Source organism: Hippoglossus hippoglossus, chromosome 5 (genome assembly GCF_009819705.1).
Source record: "Hippoglossus hippoglossus isolate fHipHip1 chromosome 5, fHipHip1.pri, whole genome shotgun sequence".
NCBI lineage: Eukaryota > Metazoa > Chordata > Actinopteri > Pleuronectiformes > Pleuronectidae > Hippoglossus > Hippoglossus hippoglossus.
Window position 1 is genome coordinate 21,545,186 of NC_047155.1, and position 26,649 is coordinate 21,571,834.

Below are 26,649 nucleotides of genomic sequence, written 5' to 3' on the forward strand. Positions count from 1 at the left end.
TGACAAAAAGGATCGGTAGAAAACAAACATCTATACAACAGCAAACTGATTTGATAAAATTTAGCCGAAACAAGAGACAGAAGACGGTTCCTGCTGCGTGACATCACATGGAAACACACGCACATTAGCAGCTAACCTCTGCTGACAAGGTGAGCAGCCACATAAGTTAAGAATCTGACAGAAATATACAGCCCATGGTTGAGTGTAGTCCACCGTAGTGCCCTTGTTTGGTTGGTTAGTGCTGGTTTGGTGTTGGTTATCCCAGCTACTTTGTTTGCGGCTGGCTATGTCAACATTTACCTTTCATGTAGAGCACTGTTGTTGATTTACAGTAGGCAAAGGCTTCATAATGTTTCCTCAGTGTCTATGTTCCTTTCAGTGTGTCTGTGCACTTGTATCCACACAATAAATCATCAACACTGAAACTCGTTCCACTCTCTTGGTTAGCATTGTTGGCATCATTCAGCTGATTGTTTTTTTACGAGAATCTTACTATAGGGAAGTATTTGTAAACACAATTGTAAAAGGCCAAGTCAACTAGAGATAATATTGAAAGTTGTGTGCATTTATAAGAAACCAAGAAGCGTCCTGCTCTGTAGCCTCTACGGTCCACATTCAGCTGTGTTGTTGGGCAAACTGCAGGATCACAGCCGTCGTCTCATACACAGTTCAGCATTAACACATTTTCTCTCAGTCCTCTCTCCCACGTCTGAATGGCAGCCTCAGCCACATCCTCAGGCAGCCATACATCTCACTTCCTGTCAGCAGCTAATTGGTTGACCCTCAGGGCATTCTGTGTCACACCACTCCACCATTCACTGGCTAATATGCACTCTGCCATTGATGTCATCCGCCAGTGGCTATGACAGATACAAACTGCCTTGTTTTTAACATCTGGGGGAAAAAATGGTTGGATTTCTTTTCTCATGCAATTAGCCACTGTTAGCATGTAGACAAATGGCATTTAGATGGGGTTTGATTTGCCTTTTTTCCCCATTTTTTTTTTTCTCTTCACTTGAATCTTCCTGCTTCACTAGCAGTGGCCCACACTCAAAGGCTGGGGAGAAACCGAAGCATCAGGTGTCTGTTCATGACGGAGCTTGTGTGTTTTCCCTCTGTACGTCCGCCTGTTTCTGCCGTATCATGTTTTGAAGCAACAAGCTGCACACAGGTGGGAGGAAGAACAAATTACAAGCGCAACATAAATATTATTCAGAATTTCTGGGAAGCATATCTCTTATGTCCGTGGAATAGTTCTCTTGAATCTTTGCCATCATGCTGTTAGTCCACCCCCCTCCTTCTTTTCCTTTGCTTCCTCTCCCCCCCCCCCCCCAGCTCAGAACAAGTCTCAATTTGTCAGGAATATTACTGCCCTGTGCCGACATTAGCCGGCCTCTGCAGCTTATGGGAACCAGGGCCAGCGACAATTTGATTGGCTCTTACGAGAAGTGCCGGTGCTGAAACCTCTTGGCTTGTTTAAACACACACACACACACACACACACACACACACACACACACACACACACACACACACACACACACCCTTGGCATTCAAAACTGTCAGGTGGAATTCTTCAGCAAGTGCAGTCACACTCATTCTCGTTTCTACAGCGCCAGTGAGTTGGGATGAGTGATTGCTGGTCGCTTAAGGCTGAACACTCCTCATAGTTCCGCAGTATGCGCCTTAAAGGGACATGTGCACATGCTGGAGGATGCACACAACTGTGCGGCCTCCAACACACTCCCTAATCTGTGACAAATTTAGTTTTTGAGGAACTGCGCTGAGCACATGGGGGAGTTATGCTTTGTATGTGATATGGCTTTAGGTTTGGATGAGCATTTGATTTGTGTGAAGTCTGCCTCAGAGGTGTGTGTGTGTGTGTGTGTGTGTGTGTGTGTGTGTGTGTGTGTGTGTGTGTGTGTGTGTGTGTGTGTGTGTGTGTGTGTGTGTGTGTGTGTGTGTGTGTGTGTGTGTGTGTGTGTGTGTGTGTGTGTGTGCGCGCGAACTGAGATATGGGGATCTGTTTTTTGTAATAGCGAGAGCAGGCCGTAGCTTCAACTAACCATCTCTATACAACCACCAAGAGAGAAGTAATCCAACCCTCTCTCTCTCTCTCTCTCAACCCCAGCCCCGGTTCTCTCAGTTTCCCCTCCCTCCCCTCCATCCTCCCTCTCGTTCTCCCCCAGGCCTCTCTTATGAAGTGAGAGGCCAAACACAGGCCCAGAGTGCCGGATCAGGCTCCTTCTATCGATTGACTTTATTTATGTGTTTGTTTATTTATTTAAAAGGCCCTGAACCCCTCTGTCCCTGAGGTGTACTTACAGCTGCCACACACTGGACTGTATTATACAAATTCCTCCTGTGCTCCCATGTTTATCCAGGGGTTTTGCAGCATCACTGTCAGGTGTAACGTGCGTCGTCACTGCAGTAACAAGGTGTGACATGAGTCCACATGCGCATGCACACATTGGGTCTGGTGTTTATCAACATAACATGGGTAGAGCTGCCCATAATGAGGAAAAGTAATAAACAGTCCAAATGACGTTGAAACAGGGACCATATTGTATAATTCTATCGGCTAATACAACCTAATATAATGATAATATCTTCAATAGACGGCTTTAAGTTAAAGAGACGTAACAGTCCCAATTTCTCAGAAGAAGTTGTACAACTGACATCAACATTATAAACGTTTTATGTGTATTATTTGTGATTGTTTACATATTTTATATCATTAATAACTAAGAAACAAAATACATTTCAGTAAACACCAGTTAGAAGTTTTGTTTTACATTTTATTATTACCTCTGCTAAGAACAGATCACCATGAAACTTGGTGGAAGGATGTTGTATGGGTCAGGATTCAATTATGGCAGAGAGCTGAAAAAAGGGTGGATATAGGAATTTTCTTTTACGTTATCTGGAGGGAGCAGTGGTACACGAACGTCACACACGCAACAGATTCAGAGTAACAGATCCACAGATAAAGAGTGAAACAGAAGTTCTTGCGTTAGATAGATAACTGCATTGCATGCCACTTTGGGGAACGTGCACAACTGCAGCTGAAACTAAGATGGTAAGAACTTTATGGACGATAGCAGAATCAAGCGAGCAAGTACGTGGCAAAGAGTGAAACAAATCTTTGAGTCATTAATGAAACTGTGACAGAACAAATTATAATATGGCGGGGCGCCACAGTCTAGATAATTAATGGGAAGCACTGTTGTGACATGGTGAGATAGGGCATTACCCTTGGCGGAGGTATGCGCTCTCAGTGTGCCCTTCTAGTTTAGCATATGTTTGCCGTATCCTGACCCATATCAAAATAAAAAACATCTTAAAATGTGTGTTATTTCATCCCCTGGTCTGAATTTATATTCGTGACCAGCTGTTGTTATTTTGGGGAAATGAGTGCATCCCCCACTCAGCATTCACTCAGAGCTCAGGGTATTTCAACATGCATCCTTATCGCACATCTGTCATCCTTCATTAGAGTAGCATTAACCAGCAGAGAGAGAGAGAGAGAGAGAGAGAGAGAGAGAGAGAGAGAGAGAGAGAGAGAGAGAGAGAGAGAGAGAGAGAGAGAGAGAGAGAGAGTGCTTGCTTGCTTGCTTGCTTGCTTTGACTCACTTGCTGTGCAGTTTTTTTGGGATGCCTGTCCGTGCGTATGTTGTGTTAATACAGTATATTCGTCTGCATTGTCCCTCAGCTGACAAACAGGTCTGGTTTCTTCCTGCTCGGTGATTCTCTTAAGACTGCGGTTAAACACTTGGCAGAGTAACATATACACGTGTCCAACAGCACCTGCCTCTCTGACATGATTAATGACTTTATCAACTTTCAACTTATTAAAATCTGATCTCTATCTGTTTGTTATCAGTGTGTCACCACAGTCAGTTCCTCATCATTCTTCTGTGACACGCAGCATGAGGAATCTGGGTGTGTCCGAATGTTTGTTCGTGCGCGTGTGTGTGTGTTGGCCTTCATGTGGGCCATAGCGATTCCTCACTTTGAAAAAGGCTGCTGTTGATCAGTTCACCGTCTCACTTGCATCTGCTTTCTCTTAAAAGCCCCTTTCTTCTTCCTCTCGCTCTCCTCTCCCCTCAACTCGTCTCGATCCGCTCCTTTCGCTCTCCTCTTCCTCCCCTCTTTCTCCTCTCCTCTCACTTTCCTCTTTCTCCTCGTGCTCCTCTCCTCTGTCTAACCAGGATGTGTATGAGAAACTGGTGAACTTCTCTGCTTTCATTCTCTACTCTTTTCATCCTCATCATCCAGGGCTCTGCTGCTTTCCAGTCATCCCTCTTGCTTCCATGAAAAATATGAATAAAATCTCTTTTTTTTTATCTGACTATCAGAAGACTGAGTTGGACACTTTTGCAACAAGTATTCAGATGTCCAAGTCGTAGTTTTCTTTTATTCATTTTTATTGTCAGTGCTAGAAAATGCTGGGTTCTGATTGTGATGCAGTTTGAAAAGGCTGTGGACCAAAAAAACAACAGGACGGTAAATATATTGTTTTAATCTCAACCTAAAGTCTTTACTGAGTCACATTATTGAAAATAACTACTTAAACATTTGAAAGAAGCCATTTATTCTGGAAGAATTCAAATTGAGAGAGAACATATGCTCCCATTTGACATGGTACATTTGGTAAATTCCACATCCACAGGTTTCAGAGGTTTGGCCAAATGGATTTGGAATGGTCACTCGGTATCGAGTGCTAACAGAGGATCCAGCAGACTGCTCTGGCTCATGAATCATTTGCTGTTTTGCTCATTTGCTCCACATCTGGTGGCAAGAACGCAGCAGAACGAGTGTGTTGTTGGGTTCAAGATTGCACCACAGTTTCTTGACTGTCTTGAGTTAAAGTGTGAGTCGTTGTTTTCACAATACTGTTATTTGTATCTGGGATTTCATAAGGAAGCGGTACAAATGCGAGAGGCTGTACGTTACTGCTACTGTCACTTAACAGTCATCAGGCTTGTTTAAACATGTAATGTGTTTAACATACGGCATATATGTGAGTAATGTGAGTTCTGATAAGGTTTCTGTAACGTGGGAGCCTCCGCATGTGGGCCACTATGTGGAGGAAACAACTAATTGAAGTCCTGTTTAAACCAAGATAAGAATTATCAGCTTCAATGCAGTGTAAGCAAACTGATAACTTCTGAAACAGCCATTATGAAAAGTGACATGTTTGTTAAGAAATGCAAGAGAATTAAGTCAAGCTTTGAGATCATTTTTTTTTTTTAATTAACTTGCCCCAGTTAAAGGTAGGCTGTGTTCAGATCAACATATGCATGGCAGTAGAGATGTCGGTGTCAGTCGATCACGGCAGTAAAGTCTTTGGACCCTACTTTGACAACATAAGTGCATAGTCAGCAGCACATAGTGTCCATATCCACTTGAATCTTATTCAAGAGTCGGATGCATGTTTCAGGAAAGTTGTACATAGTCTACCAATTAATCACATGTTTGTTTTGGGCGTAACTCTCTCTTTCCCTTTAAAGACCTGACAGACTTGCACCTTGGCAGATTGTTGTTAGAATTCCCCAGGTATGAAAGAGTGCTTCTCTACAGAGGAAACCAGTCTGTTTAAATAACTGTGTGTATCCCCACACTTGGTCAAATCATAATCCATCATTGGCTGTCATCCTGTGTGTGTGTGTATGAGCATTATGCATCCATATATCACTGTCCTGATGACGTGGCCTTAAAGTAACTATGAACTGCTGCACCACTGACTTCGGATCGTTTGTTTGGCCTATTGTGCAATCCTGTCCTGCTGCCTCATGAGGACAATGTGTGAACAATGCGTCTGATCACACTGACAAACACACCCATGGGCACAAGTGCATTTGCTATTTAAACAACGTGGGCACTGGATGATACAATAACAACTGCGTTAGTCTGAAATTAGCTCAATGAAAACTTTCACAGAACAAGCAATGCAGAAAAGATGTTCATTAATTACACATTTCATTGTATTTGTTTAGTGGTTTGTTAGTTGGCAGGATTTCTCAATAACTACTTGACAGATTACCACGGAACTTGATGAAACAATGTTGTGTATGTCAGGAAATAACCTATTAAATGTCAGTGCGGATCTGGATCATGGGGCGGACCCAGGATTTCTTTCCCCCTTACTTCAAAATTCCGAGATGGGACATTTTGAACATTTTCGTGGATTTCTCAGACAATAATGAATTGGTCTTTATTTATTGAATTTAAATGTGGTTTCATAAGGCCGCTGTTGGGCCTTGGCAGAGGTACACGCTCTCTGAGTGCCATCCTAATTTATAGTAAGGTTTATGGTTACGCTGTAAAATGTCAAGCCTCAATTACATTTCTTTGTGATAATTTGATAGGGGTCAGGGTTTGTATATCAACATCTTGCACCGAAGCGTCGCACCTTTAGGGTATAGCTAATTAAAATAAGTCTAGTGGTGTAATAAGCTATTGGTTCAGCCTACGCCTCTATTTATTTTTTGTTACCTTTTGCTTTATTCGTGGAAATTAAATATGTGGAACAAACACAATGAATGAATGAAAAGATCTTTGATATTTATATCAGCTGATATCGGTATCAGACATTTTAACTCCCTTATATTGATATTGGCCTTGTCCCTAAAAATCCATATTGGTCGGGCTCTAGTCTGAAACTAGCAAAGCAACTTTGAGCTTTGTGTTGGGTGTAAGATGGAGCCCAGCGTCTTGTTTGTTAGTCATTGTTAGGTGTGTAATGTTGAAGCAAAGGTGCTGTTCATCAACAGTTTAGAGTTTACGCCAGAGGTGGACCAGTTGTTGTCCAGTCGTTGCTGATTTGAACAAACACCTGTCAGCCTCTACTGTGTTGCTGATACGTTAAAGGTAGAAAATAACATCATGTCATCCTAATGAAACTGTATTATGCTAAATATTTGACATACTGAGAAACATTATCACAATTTGTTGGAAAGAAATGTGAGTTCTGGTTTTGTGGAGTAATTTCACCGTAGCAGTTGATAGATGTTTTAAAGTAGAGAAGCTCTGAACAGGGATGATTGTTTTTTTTTTTTGAAAAGGCACCTCTTGGAAAAGATGAGTAATGTTTCTCATCAGTTCCTTTGGCATCCATACATTTGTCTGCTTGTCTCCCCGTCTTAATATCCATCTCCCTTACTCTCCCTCTAAGTACTCATCAGTATGCAGAGGGTGCAGTCTGACCTATTAAAAGTCATTTGTCAAATTGCAGCCAACTGGCTTGCCTGCAATCAGGCTCAATGTGAATATATTTTGACATGTGTTTTTCCTGCCCTCCGCTGAGCGCCTAAGGACCTGTGACAGCTCGGAGCCTCTCTGAATACTAATAAAGTTAGTGCTAATACAGTTGGCAAAGATGCATGTACACACACACACGCACACAAACTTGAGTACTGTCAGCAGAATTACACAGCAGACGCAATCTCCATATTCTTAATATATTGTACCTGTCAGTCGCAGCAAGTGGGACTGTCACGTTTGATCATTTACGTGTCAACCAGCAAACATATAATGCTGCTCTTCAGACACACACACACACACACACACACACACACACACACACACACACACACACACACACACACCAGTGGAAGCACACCAAAATTTACCAAAAATGTAAGAAACACGCCTGCAGTGTAGCAGGTCTGTGTGAGAGCTGGTCATGAGTTTCCCAGCAGGGGGGTCCTGTCCCCAGAGGCTGGGTGGGTGACACAGATGTTTGTGAGCTGAGCAGATGCTGCAGAGCTCCTGGAACATGTTTTTTATGCTATTGCCAAGACGCATAGCTCTGCAGGATTTAAATAAATCTGTGCCTTTTAGCTGTAATCTTAGAGGTGACTAGTTGTTATGATCCTTACTGTTTATCTCGGTGTGCAGCAAGACATGGTCATGAGGGGAGAAAAGCTAGATAACTTTTGCATTCAGACATGCACTGAACTTCTGGAGGGGCTGTATGTGAGAATGTGATTTAAAAGAGGAGTTATACACGTAGATTACGGCGGCAAGATTCTAGAGCTTTTGATGATACGGGCTGGCGTCAGTGTCCATGTGCTATAGAAAAAAAACTTGATTTCAGCTGCATAATTTAGACGTCATATCCTGCCTCCTACAATCTCTGCTGCTTTCTTCATATGCGAAAGGCAAAATCCAGAAGAAGACCAGACTGTATTTTCCAGACATTTTCTTGGAGTTCATACTGAAACAGAGGGTCAAAAGATTTGTGCGAGTCTGATTTAATCATTTAAGATGAGCTGGAGCACTGGGCCGATAGTCTAATTGGGCAGATTATGTTTTTCTAACACAAAAAAATTATAATTCAGTCATAGTTGCATGAAAGTGGCAGGAAAAAAGTGAGGCTTCAATTAAAGATTACTTTGAATCATTAATGAATCTGGTGGTTATTCCTGATTGATGTCACCAATAGTTAAAGAGGTCCTGATATGTAGAGTTTTTGGAACCTTTCAGTCAAGGCCAAAGTAATTAACCAACTGATTTACCACTTAACCTTGCTAGACTCCCTCTTCCATAAATGTAGAAATGATTACTTAAGCATCTGTTGTACGGTCGTGTTCGCAGCCCTCAACAGCATGTTAAATACACTGTGTGCAGTGTTCATCGCCCTGGTTGTCATTGCAATTCTTTTGCTGCTCATATGGCCATGGAAGTGTTCTGATTGGCATAAGCTGGAGCTGAGCGAGCTATTAAAGTTTTGGCAGGAGGAGGAAAACCTCAGTCGTTTTAAAAGGACATAAAAATCAGTGCTGCTCTGCTTTCGGGCCTGTGATTTCTCCTGTTAACGGATCCTCGAAATAACAGCCACACGTTTATTTTGTGTGATATTCAACACTGAAACAAGGTGAAAACAACATGCTCTTTTGTTTTTATTTGCCTTACCAGTGAACATTCTTATGATGTAATGTGAATTATATGTAAGATGCACAGATACATGCACGCGCATACATACAGGCACGCACATACTTATTGGGATTTTGCATTGACTCCCATTCATTGTGGACAGCTTAACCAAACATTATCCCTAACCTTAACCATAACTAATTATTGACTAACCTCAACCTAAACACACTTCACATTTTAGCCCTAACCTTAACCATCACAACTAAATGCCTAACCTTGTCCTAATGTTAACCCTGAGAGCAAGTTTTAACCCTCAAAAAGTGAGGACCGGCCAAAATGTCTTCACTGCATAAGGTCTATGCTCAAAATGGTCCTCACAAAGATATAAGTATGCACCCGCACACATTGAAATTGGCTTGACTTCCTGGCTGTGAATTGGCCCTGGTAGCTGAGGCATTATACGAGTCAGGGGGATGAGACGCAGTCAGCAGTTAGCACCACAGAGCATTGTGGATTTTATGCTGCCTCGTTTCCTTCATGCCAGGCTGGTGTAGCAGGAGCCTGGCTGCCTGTGTGGCTGTGTGCCGTTCTACCATGACGTATAGCAGAAGTCTAAATATGCCCTTAACTCTTGTAGCAGACCTCTCTGTAACTCTAGAATATCAAAACCATGCAATTTGCCCACTGGCCCAGCAGTTAAAGGATGTTTCCTTTCTTGACTTTAGGTTCAGCACCTGCAACCAGTTACAAGCAGGTGTCCTAAAGCCATACACCAGTCCCCTTAGCTCCACAGGGTAAATGTAAATCCCTAATGTAGACGCCAATGTAGGCGTGCAGCTAACAATACTTTTCTTGATTAAATTATTTATTGTTTCGCCGAACAAATGTCAGAAAATAGTGATAAATATCTATAACAGTTTCTCTGCATTCAACCAACTATATTTAGTTCACTGAGAGAACCAGCAACATGTGAACATTTGGAACTGAAACTGTGGCTTGTAAATTTCTTGCACTTTTACTCCCAACCTATAAATGAATGAATGAATTATTGTTTATGGATGACTGCTCAGTGATATTTGGCTCACTAGTATTTCATATTAAATCAGTTTTATAAAATGGTCACTGTGTAGGACATTTACAGTTGCTAAAGAAGCACACTTTACAATGTGTGATACTATAAAGTGTACAGTCCTATGTTTTATAAAACATTGAACTCTTTGTCCCATTGCAAAACAAAAAAAAATTTTGATTGAAAAGTTAATAATCTATACATGGAACACAGACAAAATCTTGAATCATGAAGAAAGTGTTGAATTCCACTTCACTGTCAGCACAAGTTTGATGAAAAGAGCTTTTGTCACGTGTCCAATTCACAGATGACAACAATATCCTTTATACTCGAGCTTCAGTCAAACCACAAACATCCGGAATCATTTAATCAATAATTGATTAAAAAACATCCCTAAAACTTGTCAAAGGATTTATTGCATCTCAAAATTCATGAAAATAAGTGATAAACGAGGAATGAGGCAAGGGACTGTTGGTCTGTTTCAAAGTGGACTTTGATTTGAAATAAAACAACAAACAGTTTATGAAAACCAGGTTTATCACCAGTTTCAAAATATTTTGAGTCAATGATGAAATAATGTTAGTTATAGTTGATGCACAGTCGCTGCTTTCCCTGTGAGTCACACTTAATATATAACCTTTAAATGAGGTAATGTGATAATCGTCATGTATTTGTCATTATACATCTCTGTTGTGCCAGACAGTGAGTTTTTAATATATGTTGTAAGGAACGTGGGGATTTAGTGTTGAAAGATCTTATGAAAAACAACTCTTTGTGAAAAACACATTGCCCAATAACTGTCATATTAAATTCCTGAAGAACTGCATTTTAAGATCTCTGATGTTAGAGATCTGGTTGTCTAATGTCTTAACTATAATGTTTTTGAAATGGCTGATTATAGATGTGGGGGTTTTCTTTATCATCTTTTATTTCTCCTCTTCTAAGTTCATGAAGGTTTAAACACACAAAGAATTTTGATTTTAAGATGGAACTTCAAAATAAAAGCACCTCTGAACATTATCGTTTGCATAGAACCCTTTCTTATCATCTCATCCTCGAATGGTAATATTTCATTTTATTTTGGAAACACACTTTCTTCACTCCTAGCTGTTGGGACAGGGAGGTTGTGAGTGACAGTGTCTCTAGCAGGTGCAAACATGTCACATGTGTTTGTCTCCATGGTTTCCTCACCTCGAAAACAAAAGCAAGGCTCGAAGAAACCTGCTCGTTCCCCTGGGCTGTTTTTAGAAATCTTGGTTCTGTTTTCATTGCAAGTCAGAGCAGTGACACAGGGCTTGCCGTTGTGGTCAAAGTTTCATTCCACTGAGAGGAACACATTGCAAGCATTTCTCAGCTCAGTACAAAATAAATACACCTGAGGTTACTTGTGATTGGGAGCGTCACAGTGTGAACTTGAAACTGGAACGTGAAGGAGGGAAAGATGGATCCTCTCTGTCTCTACCCATCGTCCTTTCTCTTTCACTGAGAGATTCATTCTCATCATTAACTCTCGTCTCCTCCCAGCATCAGGTTGTGTGTTAAGTTGGTGAGTTGTCGCTTGTTAATGTGCGCTTGCACATCTGGTCAGGTTCATTCGTGTGTGTGTGTGTGTGTGTGTGTGTGTGTGTGTGTGTGTGTGTGTGTGTGTGTGTGTGTGTGTGTGTGTGTGTGTGTGTGTGTGTGTGTGTGTGTGTGTGTGTGTCTGTGTGTGTGTGTGTGTGTGTGTGTGGGGCTTTCCTCTCAGACTGAGCACTTTTGAGGATGCGCGCGCGTGCATCCTCAACCCTCTCAATAAATGGCTTATCAATTTTAATCAGACCACATCTGGTTTTCAGACGTTCAATCTCACACACACACATATTGCAGTTTTATCAAACCAAGTCATAAATCACTGGTGGGTTAGTCTTTCCAGATCCTCTCCAGAACACATCTGTCTTTCTCTGTCTTGCTGCAGTGCCACGAAAAGTCCTCAGTTACTTTTGTAACTGTAACAGCAATACAGGCTGTTACCACAGCAACCTTCTCCCTCTCTCTCTCTCTCTCTCTCTCTCTCTCTCTCTCTCTCTCTCTCTCTCTCTCTCTCTCTCTTTGTGTCTGTGTCTCTGTCCGTCTCTCCCTGATCTGGGGAAAGCAGAACACATCATGGCCGTAATAAAAGACAGGTGCACTTTTTTTTTAACGCTCACTCTCATCTCGCCACAGTTGGAAAACAGAGGTGTACTCACTCTTCATCATGTAACACCCCATTTTTGTGGGCCTGGATAACAGATCTCCAGTCTGTCAGATAATAAAGATAATCTCTGAGGATTGAGAGAATTTGCTTGTGTCTGTCTGGATGGACCTGATGGATCGTTTTGTTCGCTCCGTGTGAAAGTCTGCGTTACAAAACAACATATTTTATATATTTCCAAAAACATACATTAAATTACATGTATACATTTTATACTGTGGTCACTGTAAATTCCGTATTGTCATTGGCTGGAATGTGTGGGTTAACTTTTAGTAACTGGACAGTATAAGAGGGCACATAGGAGCTTCTCTTTTCATCCTCTGTCTCAAACACTTGGTTTGAGCTCCTGTCTCTTTAAGGCAAGAATGGGTCAATTGCTTCCAGCATGTGTAGGACATGTCAGCCTCGACTCTCCCTTTAGGGCCCGGTCACACATAAGAAAATATTTCAGAGGCAAACCTTCGCCTCCCGTTCACTACCAATCAGTGCAAGGCGATTGATATTTGCTTCCTGTTGCGAAGCAAATGGCAGCTTGTCCTCGTGTGGGGTTCAACTTTGGTGAAATTTGAAATTTTTTCGCTTTGCATTCTTGTATGTGTAACCCAGACATGTCAGACTAGCCATGGTGTATGTTATGCATGTCGCATGACATCACGATTTCCCGAAAGTATTGGCCGGACTAGTGACACAGTGTTTCAGAACTTCAGAACCAGTGTTTTCTATCAGGGCAGAGGAGCTCCCTCTACTGTGGACTACTGGTTCCAGATTACACCTTGCCTAATGCTCTACTTTATTATTACATGTGGTGTTTTTTCTTAATCCCTCCTCTTCCGCTATATCAGGTTTAGTAATAAAGCTACATGTTTTGATTTGTAATTTGATTTGTTCCACTCAATTAAATTTACTTGTTTTGACAACTCATATCTTTCCTTTTGTTTTTAAATAGCTGGTGATAAAACTGTTAATAAAGATCCTAAAGCAGTTTAATGTGTAGCTGTGTGGGAGCAGATGCAGCCGATACCCTTTGACTTAATCTACTACAGATTGAGTGTTTATATGAGGTCACTTCATTGGGACTAAGCGCTTAATAAGCTCATTAAGTGGCATAAACACAGTTTGTGTATTGTCTTTGTGCTGCGGCTGACTCACAGTTGGATGAGTGCAGTTTGTGCCCATGTGTTTAGCACAGTGTGATGGAACATGTAGGCGGCGGCGACGACGCAGATGGATGAATGATCCTGTTGTTGCTGTGATCAAAGACTGATGACACAACTCGCTGTCACTCGATTTATTTCTCTCTTTGCTTTTGTTTTCCTTTCCCTCGCTTCTTCCGTCCTGTCCCGCAGTGTAAGATGACAGGAAGTGTGAGTCTGTGCATGCGTTTGTGTGTGGGTGCGTGTGTCTCCATGTGTGGTGTGTGTGAGAGTATATGTGTCTCTGTGCGTCTGTGCTTAGTCTGCATTAGTGCTTTTGTGCATCTCTCTATATTTGTCTGTGTGTGTGTGTGTGTGTGTGCGTGTGCGTGTGTGCGCGTGCACCCTGCCATTGATTTCCTCGACTGGAAACTTGCGATTCAAAGGCAATTTTGAGCGTTTTCAGTGGCCGCACTCACACTACAACCATCGCATCTTTCTATTTTCTCCATCCATTCATTAATAACCAGCAGTGACAACGAACAAGGGAGCAGTCTGACGAGTGCAAGGAAATGTATAGACAGGAGTGACAAGTTCAGGAGAAAGGAGGATAAGATAAAACGCGAAACTATATGAACCTGACAATTCAAACTTTATATCTTCTGTTTTTTTTCAGATCCCCTTCTCACTGGTGCAGTTTCCACTTTGGGAATATTTAAAGGTACGTATCAGATCTATCCATAAACTTTATTCTTTCTCTGTCTTTATTATCCATGTATTTATTCCTTCGCCATCGCTGCGCTCTCCACCTCTCCGCGGCACCGTCATTAACAGTAATTATTCTCAGCGGTAAATGCGTAGTAAAGTTAAAATAGTGTGCTTATGCTCTGACACATTCACAGCCGCCTCACCCACTGCATTCCCCTGTATCATCGTGGCAGGCGCGAATGGGACTTAACGCCCCGTTTTATTGGGTTGTTACGACTCCCATCAAACCGGCCTCCAGTTTATCATGAGTTTTCAGCATATCCACTCCTTTTTTTTGTCTCCCCCTCATCTCTCTCGTGACCTCTTCCTTAATGTCTTTTATTCTCACATGTCTCTCCACTCTCCTTGCCCCCTTTGCCGCTTCATTGTGGCCCTGAACACATAAAACGCCATCTCTTTTTGAAAAGACGTTTTGTTGGAGTGACATCATGTCTCAAGGGCAGGAGAGTCGGACAGTCAAGCATTTCATCAGTGGTCGGAGCTAACGGCCAAGCTAAGACGTGAACAATACACGACACAGCTGTGTGTGTGTTTTTACATTTGCGAGAGTTAGATTTTGTCCTTCACAAGTGTCTCTTTGTCCCTCAGTCAAAAGACCCTCTCTCTCCAGGCCATCTGGACACGTCCGTTGGCGGAGAGCTGAACTGTTGGAATCTGGACTTTCTCCTCTCCTCGCCGCTCGATATTCTCCTCTTCATCTGACTCTCCTCTCTTCCTCTCCTCTTGATTCTCTCCTCTCTCTCCTTTCCTCTCCTCCTCTTTCAAGCGAACAGGTTTTTTTTACTGCCATTCCTTCAGAGTGACCACCTCGATGTTCAGAGGCTTTCATATAATAGTGTGATTTAGTTCAAAAAATGCCAGAGTGAAGGAATTTGGGAAGTGAGTGTGTGTGGCATGATCTCCCAGCTGCTCTGCGGGATAGTAATGTGCTGCGTTATGACCTCTTTCTTTTTATTTCTCACCGAGCCAGCACAGCTGTCAGTGAGAGAAACAGAAAGACGGGAAAAGGGAAGAAAAACCAACTCACCCAACTTGCTGCAGGCCTGTTGGGAGAGGAGTCAGCAGACAAATCCTCTGCATTAACTTCATCTGGTCACTGAGTCTCCAGGATCACTGTTCCAGGCTGGGAAAAGTCAGAGAATTTGGTCAATTAATTGAGCAAGTCGCAGGATATGAAAGAATTTGACATATTAGTCACTACATAGATTTAAGGCCATTTCACACCAGGCCCCAACATCCATCGGAGTCATTCTTTCTGATTTTCTCACACATTAATTTCACAGTATTGTGGTTTTTAACTGTGCAGTTTACTCCATCTGTTCTGAACTCTAAAACAACATGAGCAAAACAGGAGGGTGTAACACTGTTAGGTTATGATTGAACACCAAGAAAGAGCCACAAAAAATCCACGGAATTGAGCTTCGCAGGCATGATGGGAACGCGAATGAAACCAGCCACATATGTATCACAGGGACACAAGCACGCAGACCCACCGCCTCTTCCTGTGGGAAGTCGTCCAGGTGCAAAGTGCGACCCTGACACGAGGGTTCACAGGTCAAAGAGTTTGTTTTCCCAGGTTTAGCCCTTATTATTTATTCATGAAACCGAGGGGAAGAGGGAGGGAGCGATTCAGAGAGACGGAGAGGAATCCCCCAGTGTGAGATCTTTGATGTGGAAAACAAAATCTCCTTTTTTAATCTGCCCTCTAATGGAATACACATGACGCCTCCTGAGCTCCAACTCACTCTCCTTCTTTCTTCTATGTGTTTACTTGTTTGCATTTGCATGCACATGCACGCACACATAGTCTTTCTCGTGTGTGAGGTAGTAGGAGAATGAGATAAGATGCTGCAGATTAAATGTGCAGGGGGGAGGCAGCCGGGGATGAACAAAGAAAATATTAGTAATCGCTCCATGCTGTTTCTCTATTGCTCTCCCTGAGAAGTAATCATACCTTGCAGTGCCCGAGGCAGCCCAGCTGCGCATTTATACAAAGACTAACCTTGCGTAGTCTGTCTCCTCTTTGCCTCGCTGAAACTGGTGGTGGGAGAAAAAGAGACAGGCCGCCTCCCCATCCTGAGTTCATTCTCAAAACAAAAACATCAGGTGGTTCCACTCAGTGGCCACTTGAATATGGGGAAAGCAGTCCTGTGACCTGAGGTTTTTCAAACACAGATAATCACTACTGTTTGACTCACATTTAATATTACATTTTCATTTTTCAATAATCGACTAAATGCTGTCGGTTAGTTTAGTTTTCAGGTAAAGCCTCTAAAGCTCTGCAGTCAATACATAAAGAAGTTCATTTTGAAAACTGATGTAATGAATAGTTTGGACAAATTGCACATAAACTGAATTGTCAAATGTCAGTCATTCATAATATGCATGTCAAAATGTGCAACATGATGCTTGATGTACTACATCAGCAAAAAAACACATAGTATTTAGTCTGATACATCAGCATGATTATTTGCCCAAATTAACTGTTTGTTGTGATTTGCACAGATCATTCATTCCAGCTAAAACAACAGTTTCCAAATGTGTGGGATTTATTTTTAAAAAGACATAAAAAAGTAGTACATTTGTTGGGCACTAATTTCACCTGCAGATTAATACATGGTTTCTTACTGTTCATGCATTTTAATGAAGGAATATGGCTGTGTGTGTGTGTGTGTGTGTGTGTGTGTGTGTGTCTGTGTCTGTGTGTGTGTGATGGTAAATGTCGTACTGGACGCATTTACTGTTGTGGGAACTCTACTTATGTGTTTATGTTGTAATGAGAATCATGTTGACGAGCATCACTGTTGGTGGGATCCTATCACAAGCTGCTCTTTCTGTTTTGGAACAACAGTGGAGCTCTGTGGCTCACAGCAATAACATTTATCAGCCTTTGGCTACACACACACACAATACGTGTCAATAGGATCAGTTCATTGTGGCTTTTGACCTTGACACAGAGCTTATGATAGTATTGTAACAATAGAAAATGACCAAGATTACTTGATTTATTTTATTTCACGACATCAATCAATATCTGTAAAAATGGTGGGACTTGATGCATTAGGATGACGGAGTGGGAGCGGTGCAGCCTGGTCTCCTGCCTCCCTCTTGTCCAGTCACAGTTCTTGGGAAACAAGTATCATGACATCATTGGGGAGAAAAGGCAACAGGAAAATAGCAGAACAAGCATTTTCCCAGCCGTGGGTCTGGACCCCAGACCAGACCAAGGTTCACAATGTGTTTTCACTGTGTCTGTTATCTCCACTAACTACAGCCTCCTCTCTCCCTCTCTTTGTCTCCCACCCACTTTCTCTCCTTTTTTCTTGCTCTTTCATCATCCTCCTCTATCGACAACCCTCTCTCTCTCTCTCTCTCTCTCTCTCTCTCTCTCTCTCTCTCTCAACATTTCTCTCTCTTTCTCCCAGACTCTGTGGTCGCGGAGGCAAGGTCACACACTCTACTCTTGGCAGGCTGCAGTGTGCGGAGCTTTTGCAGGTGCAGGGGATTATATGGTGCTTTGGGAGACAGGGGGAAAAGGGGGGCAGGGGATAGATGGATGGATGGATGGATGGATGGATGGATGGATGGATGGGTGGTTGGATAGGTAAAATCATGGCCACAAGACAACAGGACAAGTTTATCCAAAGTCATATTCTTGTACAATTCCACAAAGGTGCAGAGCTCAGCTGGTGAAATCCCATCCTCACCCTCTGCAGCAGGTCTGTAGAAGAAAAGACGACAGAGGAGAAAAGTCATTCCAGCCTTTTTCTTAGACTCTTAGACTCAAAATGACAATCCTCAATACTGTGACTGCATCACTGATGAGATTATTAGAGTTCTCATGTCCGTCGGCCAAAGGCAATCACACTATACCATGATTTTTATTCGTCTGTCTCAGCCCGGAAGAGCATCAGGGGAAAGAGGAGGGTTGGGGAACGGGAACGGGCCCTGCAGCTGTGCGACCTCCTGAGTACTGGGGCTTGAAGTGGTTTAAGAGAGAGGACGAGAGGAAGGCACAAAAAAAAAGAGGGAGAGAGGGGAAAGGGAGCAGACTAATATAACAATGAATAAGGGAAAGTGTTTAAGGATTTTTTTTCTCTTATTTAAAGAGTTCCATCTGAAGACCAACATCTCCAAAAACATCTCAGACCTTTTGGATTTTTAAATTATTATTTTGTTATTGTTATTATTGACAATTTAGTGGCACTTATCCATTGAGAGGAATGAGAGATGGTTATGAAATGCAACAAAGCTCCCCCGGTTGGATCAAACCTCAGATTCATGTTCTCATGTCAAAAAACCTCCTATCTCACAATGTTAAAGAAAGTGAAAAGAAATTCATGCATCCCCTGATCTGGATCCGCACAAAAATGTGATGGCTTCTTCCCTGAACCATACCACACCTATCCTCCACATTTGGTGGTAATCCGTCCAGATTTTTTTGCGTAATCTTACTAACAAACATTATATCCTTATATTTCATTTAAAGATATAATATGTACGATTCTTTCACTGGTCTAAAAGCCACTAGATCTATGTTATATATTTTATCGACTTGTGTATTTACATCATCCAAAAATGTTTCTAACGAGAAAACTATAAACCCAGAGAAAATCCCCAATATTATTCAAGGTCACGTGACGTTTCATTTTGGTCACCTTTTAATTGCGTCATATCTGCTTTACCCGAGGCTTTTATAACTGTTATACCTTCTTGGGCAAAAAAGTTGCTGCTTGTCAGTTAGCCAGTCAGCTGTTTCTGTCTGTGGTGCATTTGCAAAACACTGTGATAGATATTTGGCTTATACAGTGTCAGTATAGGAGGTACAGAATGATATATATTCAGGACTGTGCCCCTCCAGTGTTTGCATAACAAATCTGTCACATCACCTATCTTTTTACACAGTCTTCACTTTAGCAATGAGAAAGCAGAACCACAATCAAAACACATATTTCAGAAGAAGAACTTTTCCGCACTGGAATCAGCCCGTGGAGCTGTTATTAGACGGTTGTAGCTTTCAGTCCATAACTCGTGCAACACTGCGGCGCACCAGACAGGGCAGGACAGGAAGATGGAGGCTCGGTGCTCTGGGTGCGTGGCGAGATGGAGAAATGGAGTTGATGGAGACAGCACCCCGAGGAGCTGAGACGAGGCTCTGTGCCTCCCCACCAGGACTTAATCCACCCTGGGAAGAAGAGAGCAGAGAGGGAGAGAAAGAGAAAGAGGAGACAGGAGATGTGCATGAGTAGGTGTCAGACTGAGGCGTGCAGAGAAAGAAAATGTAAAAGAGAAAAGAAGTTTCCAGACGGCGCTTTGACCATTTGCAAGGCTCGCAGAGATTAAAATCTTAATGACATTGTCCTAACTTGTTATCTTTATGGATATATATGTGTAGTATTTGAGTATTTAGACTAAAGTAATCTGATGGCCTTTATATCCACTGTAACGACAGAATTGTTAATTGTGATATAAAGGAAAATGATTAAGAAGTTGACATATGCGAGAAGGTAAAACGGCGGGAGCCAAAAGCAGGAGAAGGGAGGTATAACATGGGGGCAGGGGTCCTGGCTTGGTTATGGGGGAGTATGGGGGTGTGGGTTCAGGGTTAGGAGTCAAGTTCACGTCCCTCTGCTTTCCAAGAGGGATCCTCAAGTTTCAGCCACATCCCCTTTTACTTTGCACTTCACACTCTCTTTGGCTCGTCCATAATCTGCCTGACACTGGAAATGCTCACACAGGCGCGTTTAATCACCGCAAACATCTCCACTAGTGCGCCGCGCTGACTTACGACTGACTTGACCCCGTTTGAACCACCCGGAGAAGACGGCCTAGCCCGAGACGGGGGGATTACATCACCGTCTCGTCTAACTTTCATCACATCACATGGCATTTCCAGCCAAATTTAGATCCTCCAATTCAGCGCCCCCACGTGTAAGATTTATCGGGATAATGCCTCCTTTTTATTGCTCTCCAAGAATATTACAGAGCAGGCCGCTCTGCGAGGCCTGTGTCTTTTCTATTTCTGCTGAAGTCTGAGTTTCCTCCACCTAAGTAGGAGGGAAAAAATAAATAATTTAACCCCCCTCTTAAAATCAAGCAGCATTAACTAGTAAAACATAACAGTGTGTTTACACCACACTGATCCTAATGTTTTCCTGTGTCCTCAACTCGCCTGCGTCACATTGCTCCTTGGTGGCCCATATGGATATGTTTACCCTAGAACAGTTGCTATGTTTGCGGCAGAGGACACACACACACAGTTTCTTACTCCGACACACTGCGGCCCAGTGGGGACACCTCTGGAGCACGCCGCCAGTCTAGCTTCCAACTTGGAGCGCTGGAGGGAAGTTGGGGTGTAACTGTTCCAATAAAACTCTTCTGAGGGAGTGGGTGTGTGTTTGTGTGCTCATTTGCGTCTGAACATTTCTAAATAAGCTTATGCAGGTGTGTGTGTTTGTGTGCGTGTGTTTGCGTGCCTGTGCTTGTGTGCCTGTGCTTGTGTGTGTAATAGGAGGGAGTGTGTGGTTTGGATAAGGCGGTGTAGGAGAGGGGTGGCGGTGGGAATAGAAGTGTCTCTGTCTGGTTTTTGTGGTCTAATAATGGGGATGGTTCTGGTTTGGAAATACCCTTTTTATGAACTCAGTGGAGACAAGGGCCAAGAGTTCTGCTGCTTACTGCAGAATTAGAACATTACTGTAACTGTGGTTAAGTAATTGAACTCTTTTGGGTTTATTTTTAGTATTCAAAGAGAGCACTTTGTTAAACGTGTGTATTTGTCTTTTGCAGGGGCGATAGCGGCATTTGTTACCACTCCACTTGACGTGGCGAAGACCAGGATCATGCTTGCGAAGGTACACACACACACACCACTGGCAGCGACTTTTAAACACTGCTGTCAGGTGATGCCTCGCAGGCAGAGAGCAGAGCACACGGCACGGAGCAGGCCGATGTAGCACTGGGACAGTAGTGACACACACACACACACACACATTTATCATCTGATCTGGACCATGGACAGTGTTGGGAAGACGTGTTTGTATTCATGGTTAGTGTTAGAGTGAGGACTTGCTGCTGCTCCAGAGGAATTTCCATCTCAAGGCTGCTTGTCACTGAGAGGTGAAGCAGAGGGCCAGTGTGTCTCTCTCCTGTTAACTCATCTACGCTGTGTAAAGTCGTCGTCCCCACACACACACACACACATCCCCACCCTATTTGTGCTGTGTGGTGTCCCTCCTCTTCCTCCACATCTCCACCTCCTCTCTTACTTCTGGCTCACTAACTGTAAGTCTGGCTTCCCTCACTACGTCCTGTGTGTGTGTGTGTGTGTGTGTGTGTGTGTTTGTGTGTAAAGGGTAGTGAGTTCAGAGTTACCCCAACCAGCCTCCCTCCACAAACACACACGCACACACCAACACACCAACTGTCCTTGGAGAAGACACAGTGTTCCTCCTCCTCCTCACCTCCCTCCATCCTAACTAATGAGATACTGGAATTAACAAAACACTGTCTGGCTTGATCTCTTGCGAGAAGCCGTTGGCTGTAGGTGGACGAGCTCGGTACAAACGCTTCCTGTAAACATTATCTGAAATGCAGCTGCTGTAATTTACCACCAGCAAAGGACTCGGCCTGTGCTGCCTCAAAGCTGCTCGGTTATAACTTTATAAGGCCAAGTTTTTTGATTCACTAACGGCTCCACAGGTTCGCAGTAAAAAATAAAGGATTCATTTGATTCAGTGGGAATAAAACATCTGTATTAAAGAAAATAAAAGCCAGATGAGAATGCTGCTAAACAGTTTAAACTGCTTCCACTGTCAGAACAGAGGTGTCCTCTATCTAAAATATTTTTATTATTAGGATTTTTAATATGTTAACATTGTTGTACATTCAAAATGTATAATTGCACTTTTACAGAGTTTCACCTGCCAACCCCTTATTAAAAGTCCGAACGAGCCGATGTGAGAACACAGCATATGAACATAATTCCATCAATCAATATAAGCCAGACACACAAAGTAAGATCTAGTTCCAATACAACAACAAGACAGTCAGTGATGCCAAATACATTCTACTAGATCGAAGACATAATGCAAATATGCTAATAGGATTAAAATGTGTGTTGTATAAGTTATGAGGCAACATAAGACTTTAAAGTAAAATATGACCCAACCTGACCTAAGCTGGTTAAAACCTGTAAAGTCACATGTTATTTATTTTAAAAACTAAGTCAGACATTTCAGACTTAGGTTTTGTCCCACAGCAGCAGAGGATGACAAGTCCAGGCAGAGAGACAGGCAGAGGGAGCAGGGCTGGCGTTGATGGCTATGGATGGTTTAGATTGGACGGAGGGGAGGAATTGTGGGTGTTGGAGCTTGTCACATTAGTTTCCTTCCCACTGCAGCCGAGGAGAGGGTTCTTTCTTCTCTGCAGCGAGCGGAATGAAAGAGCCGTGTTGTACAGTAGTTGCAGTCTGGCGCAGACGAGGCTCACCAGGGCCGGCGTCCAGGGCACAGCTGGACGTGTAAAGCCCCTCCAGCGCAGGACTACTGCCACACCACCACCCTGCCTGCAGCAGCGGCATCAAGCCTGGCACACCACGCTGCCACTGCACGCCTCCTACGCTGCTACTGTACAACACTGCTCTTCTGCTCAGGCTGCTATAATTGTCATATTCACCATCATCTACACATAGTCAGGGTGGCTCGATGAACCCCTTCATGTCACTGTATGAAACAGTATAGATGCGAGAAAGTTTAGTATGAAGCCTCTTTTCAAATCTGTCATGATTTTTAGGACCTCAACGTGAGCCAATGAAATATGAATATATTTTTGTGTGTCAGCGTAAGCTACACAGGGACCGTGTGTGTGTCTGCCTGTGTGTTTTGGACACCCTGCTCCTCCATTCCTTCCTTCCACCATTCCGCAGCGGTAAAGGAAAAGAAAACTTGTTAGACGAGAAGAGGGGAGACTCATTTCTCAGCCACCTGTCTCCAACAGAAACATACAGAATAGGGGTATTTTTTCTCTCCAGCTCACATGAAAAAAGAGTGTGAATCTTCAGCTTGTTTCTGCAGATCTGAGAGTCACAATGCATAGCGGACGTTTTTCCTACACACTCAGTGAGCTGTGGCGTGGATTGGCGTGTGCACCTACACACACTCCTTCTACCCTCTTCTTATTCATCCTTATTTCGGTCTGCCCTCCATTGCCCCCTTGCTTTTTTTCCCCTCTCTTCCCTTCTGCCACCACCCACTCTCTCTTGACCCCGGCTGGGCCTTATCCTGCAGCTCTGCCACTCCGCAGTGATGGATTAAAAACTCTCCGGCCAGCTAAGCCGTATTGTGTAAATACAAGTGCCAGACGGACGGGTGTGGAGGAAGACAGGGAGAACTTGTTGAGTGTGTTTTTTTGGGTGGGCAAATGGCTGGGTGTGTTTCCAAGCTGGTGCGTGATGTAGGTGTCACCTGCGCTGACACAGCTGTCCGTGAGGAGAAGCAGGAAGCGAAGGAGACAATCCATCCATCATCACACCTCTGTTTGCTCTCGCTCCCCCTCTCTCTCCCTCTCTAGGCTGGGTCGACCACAGCGAGAGGCAACATCCCGACGGTGCTCTACGACGTGTGGAAGAGCCGAGGCCTCACAGGGTGAGCGTGTGTGCGTCTTCATTTTGGGGAAACGTTTAAAAGGCCAGTTGTGATTGTTTAAAACCAAATGGCCTCTTTACACAAACACTTTCATCCCAGCACATTTAAAAACCTCTTATTTTACATGATTTGATTTAAGTTGGCCTGATCCCGCATTTAATCAAGTTTGGTGTTAGAGCGCTCCTCTCGGGAGGCTGAATTTACAGCTGCGTCTTAAAAAATGAGACGTGTAAAAGCTTTTCCTGCTGTCTCGCTGCACCATCCTATTGATTAAGGTTCTACAGGGGCCAAGGGGAAGGGTTTATTTGAGTGTTTTGATGCGTTTATGATGCACAGCAGACAAAAGGGCCGCTCTAATGGGGCCACAGAGGGCTGCCAGCACTAAAACAAATCCTCAGCCACAGGGAATGATTGGCCCGCTTGTGTACAAGCTGCTGTCATTTAGTTAGGATGCACCTCGGCTTAATGCTCGGAGGGGAGCAGGCCAAACACCAGTGGAACGTCTCCCCCCCTCTCTGTTCCTAACCACTGTATCAGTGTTTGTTTGTGTAGCTGCAGAGCTGGAATCTAATCAGAGAGAAATTACGTTTCTGAATTGTGTTTTAATAAAAGCCGAGGGTGATTCTCGTCAGTCTCTTCATTAACAGGCTGCACCTCATTTTGATATAATATCACGTTTAAGACACAATCTCAGCGAGGTGAGAGCAGGCGAGCCCTGACTACAAATCCCTCTCTCCTCTCACTGCAACAGCAACTGAGTTCAGGAGAACTCTTTGATGCCAGTTGCCACCTGTGCACCACACGTTTGATGGGTTTGTTTTCTCCCTCATTCTTTCCTCCTTTTTCTCCACTAACTAACTCCTCCTGGTGTCTCTATTATAACGCAGAGTCCAGAGAGTATGTGCCCAAAGTTCTGCAGCACGATGAGCTCCTGTTAATCTGTCTCTCCCCTGATAATGATGGAGGAGAGAGGGCAAAGGGAAAGAGGAGAGAATGAAATGCATAGACAATGGAGAGTGTGTTGAAAGTGAAAGGAGGAAGGAGGGAGGGGGAGCTGTTGTTCCGCAGGGCCAAAGGCCTGGTGGTTGCGCTGGTGCATGCCTGATACAAATTGCTGGAGCTTTAAAGCTGTAATTATGGTAATAGGCCCAATTGCAGTGTAGTGAAGCTCTAAAGTGCTTCCATGTGTGTGCCATGCCCCAGAGACCCCGGGTGAGCGCAGAGCGGTGCAGCCTCCCCCAGTAACCTGCAAAACAACCACACTGCACCAGGAGTCATGTCAAAACAGAGACCAGAGGCAGCGCGGCCTCCAGGCTGCGTCTGCTCTGGGCCTCCTGTAAACCATAATGGAAGAACAGTAAACATGTTAGCCGCATACGCACAACACAAGCAGCGTCTGGAAGTTCGTGGTAATTGTTCTTTTACGGCTGCGGCAATCTTTGTTTTACAGCTGAGGAAATGAAGCTGAGGAAAGTGAACACTTTTCACCTTCTTAACACAGGATGTATTAAGACTGTATAACTGGTTCTGTATAGTGATGGCACTGTGATGAGCAACTGTCCCATCAACTGAAACAAAGTATAATGTACCTGTGCAGATCCTTGTGGTTAGTGAGTTCTCCTCAAACAATATACTCTCTCTTTTTATTGTTTTATGTGCAGAGCTTTTTATAAACAGTCTATGGTGCAGTCAAGTTAGAAAACTTTGTGTTCATTCTACCTGGTTTATCTGCAGTGTAGATTTTATTCTCAAAGTTTTTCATAAAATGAAAAGAAATCAAGTTTGAATGATTTACTGAACTGCTGTTATTTTGTCAAACAATTCATGTTGTCTATTTCAGAGGTCGACACAATCCTTAGACCCAAGTTGACCCTGTTCTTCAGCATGATGAGCAGTAACAAAACAAATGTTGTGCTTTTACTTTAAAGACAAATTGGTAACGAGTAGGTGATTCTATGAATGTTGCTGCCAAAGCAGAGATCAGCCCCTGCTCAACCAGTGAATGTCTCTTCCAGTCCCATATGGTAAAATATGAATAATGAAGTTATTAAAATAATCTGACAGGCCAGATAATTAATAACTTCATTATTAATAACTTCTGCAAGCCAAGAGGACATAGAAGACAGACCATTTTCATGCTGTTGGCCGATAAGATAAATGGCTCTCGATATACCTTACACACAGATAAACTGTTGAGGAGTTAGGAGGTAGATTACCCAGATTTTAAACTAAAGATGGAAATTAACTCCTAATGTTTTTAGAAAGGATTTGATGCAGCTGTTCAAATGAAGCAGGAACAACTTCAAACTCTAAAGATGTCTCCATCCTCCGAAAAAAGAACACAACAACTTCTGTTTTAACAGAAACCTAAAGCAGATTTACAAAATTAGAAAATACAGGTAAGAAATAAGGCTTGTGGTGTTAACCCAAAGATAATTTCTTTACATCTGGCAAAGACAGTCACTTAGGATGATCTGATGAGAATTTAATCAAAGGTGAAAGATCAAAGTCACTGTCGCCTCACTAGACCATTTTTTGCCTTGTGAACATGTTATCTTAAGGATGCCTCAAGACAATCCTTTTAAATTTGGCACAAATGTTCACTTAGACTCACCGTTTAAATGATAAGATTTGGATGGCGAAAGGCGAACGGTCAAGGTAACAGGGGCCTCACTAAGGTTTTGAGTTTGACCTCTGGACCATATCTCAAATCTGCCTTTCGGGAATATCTTCAAATTTTGACCAGTTGTCACTTGGACACAAAGGTTTCAGTGTCCAAAGGTGAGGATGACCTAATATGAGTCTGGAAACTAAAATAGTTTTTCAGTTTAGTAGCAGACATTATTCAGAGAATAGGGAATGGACGTGAAACAGAATATTATGATGAATAATATGAACTTTCTTCATTGTGTGTGGTGTTTGGATTCA

The 26,649-nt window shown here is 43.1% G+C and overlaps 1 protein-coding gene across 3 annotated transcripts in view; it reads left to right on the forward strand.

Moving 5' to 3' along the window:
* The window catches only part of slc25a26 (solute carrier family 25 member 26), a 54,292-nt gene that overhangs the window by 22,083 nt on the left and 5,560 nt on the right, over positions 1 to 26,649 (forward strand). The window contains exons 6-11 of one of the 3 annotated variants that reach the window (XR_004613806.1): positions 13,989 to 14,033; positions 17,506 to 17,575; positions 20,867 to 20,931; positions 23,648 to 23,721; positions 24,925 to 25,086; positions 25,172 to 25,299. Coding sequence is in view for 1 of the 3 variants with exons in the window: in XM_034584915.1 (XP_034440806.1) it covers positions 13,989 to 14,033; positions 17,506 to 17,575; positions 20,867 to 20,931; positions 23,648 to 23,721 (254 nt within the window). In the remaining 2 variants the exon portion in view is untranslated. The remainder of the gene's footprint in view (positions 1 to 13,988; positions 14,034 to 17,505; positions 17,576 to 20,866; positions 20,932 to 23,647; positions 23,722 to 24,924; positions 25,087 to 25,171; positions 25,300 to 26,649) is intronic. The other 2 variants (XR_004613807.1, XM_034584915.1) reach the window with 2 other exon arrangements.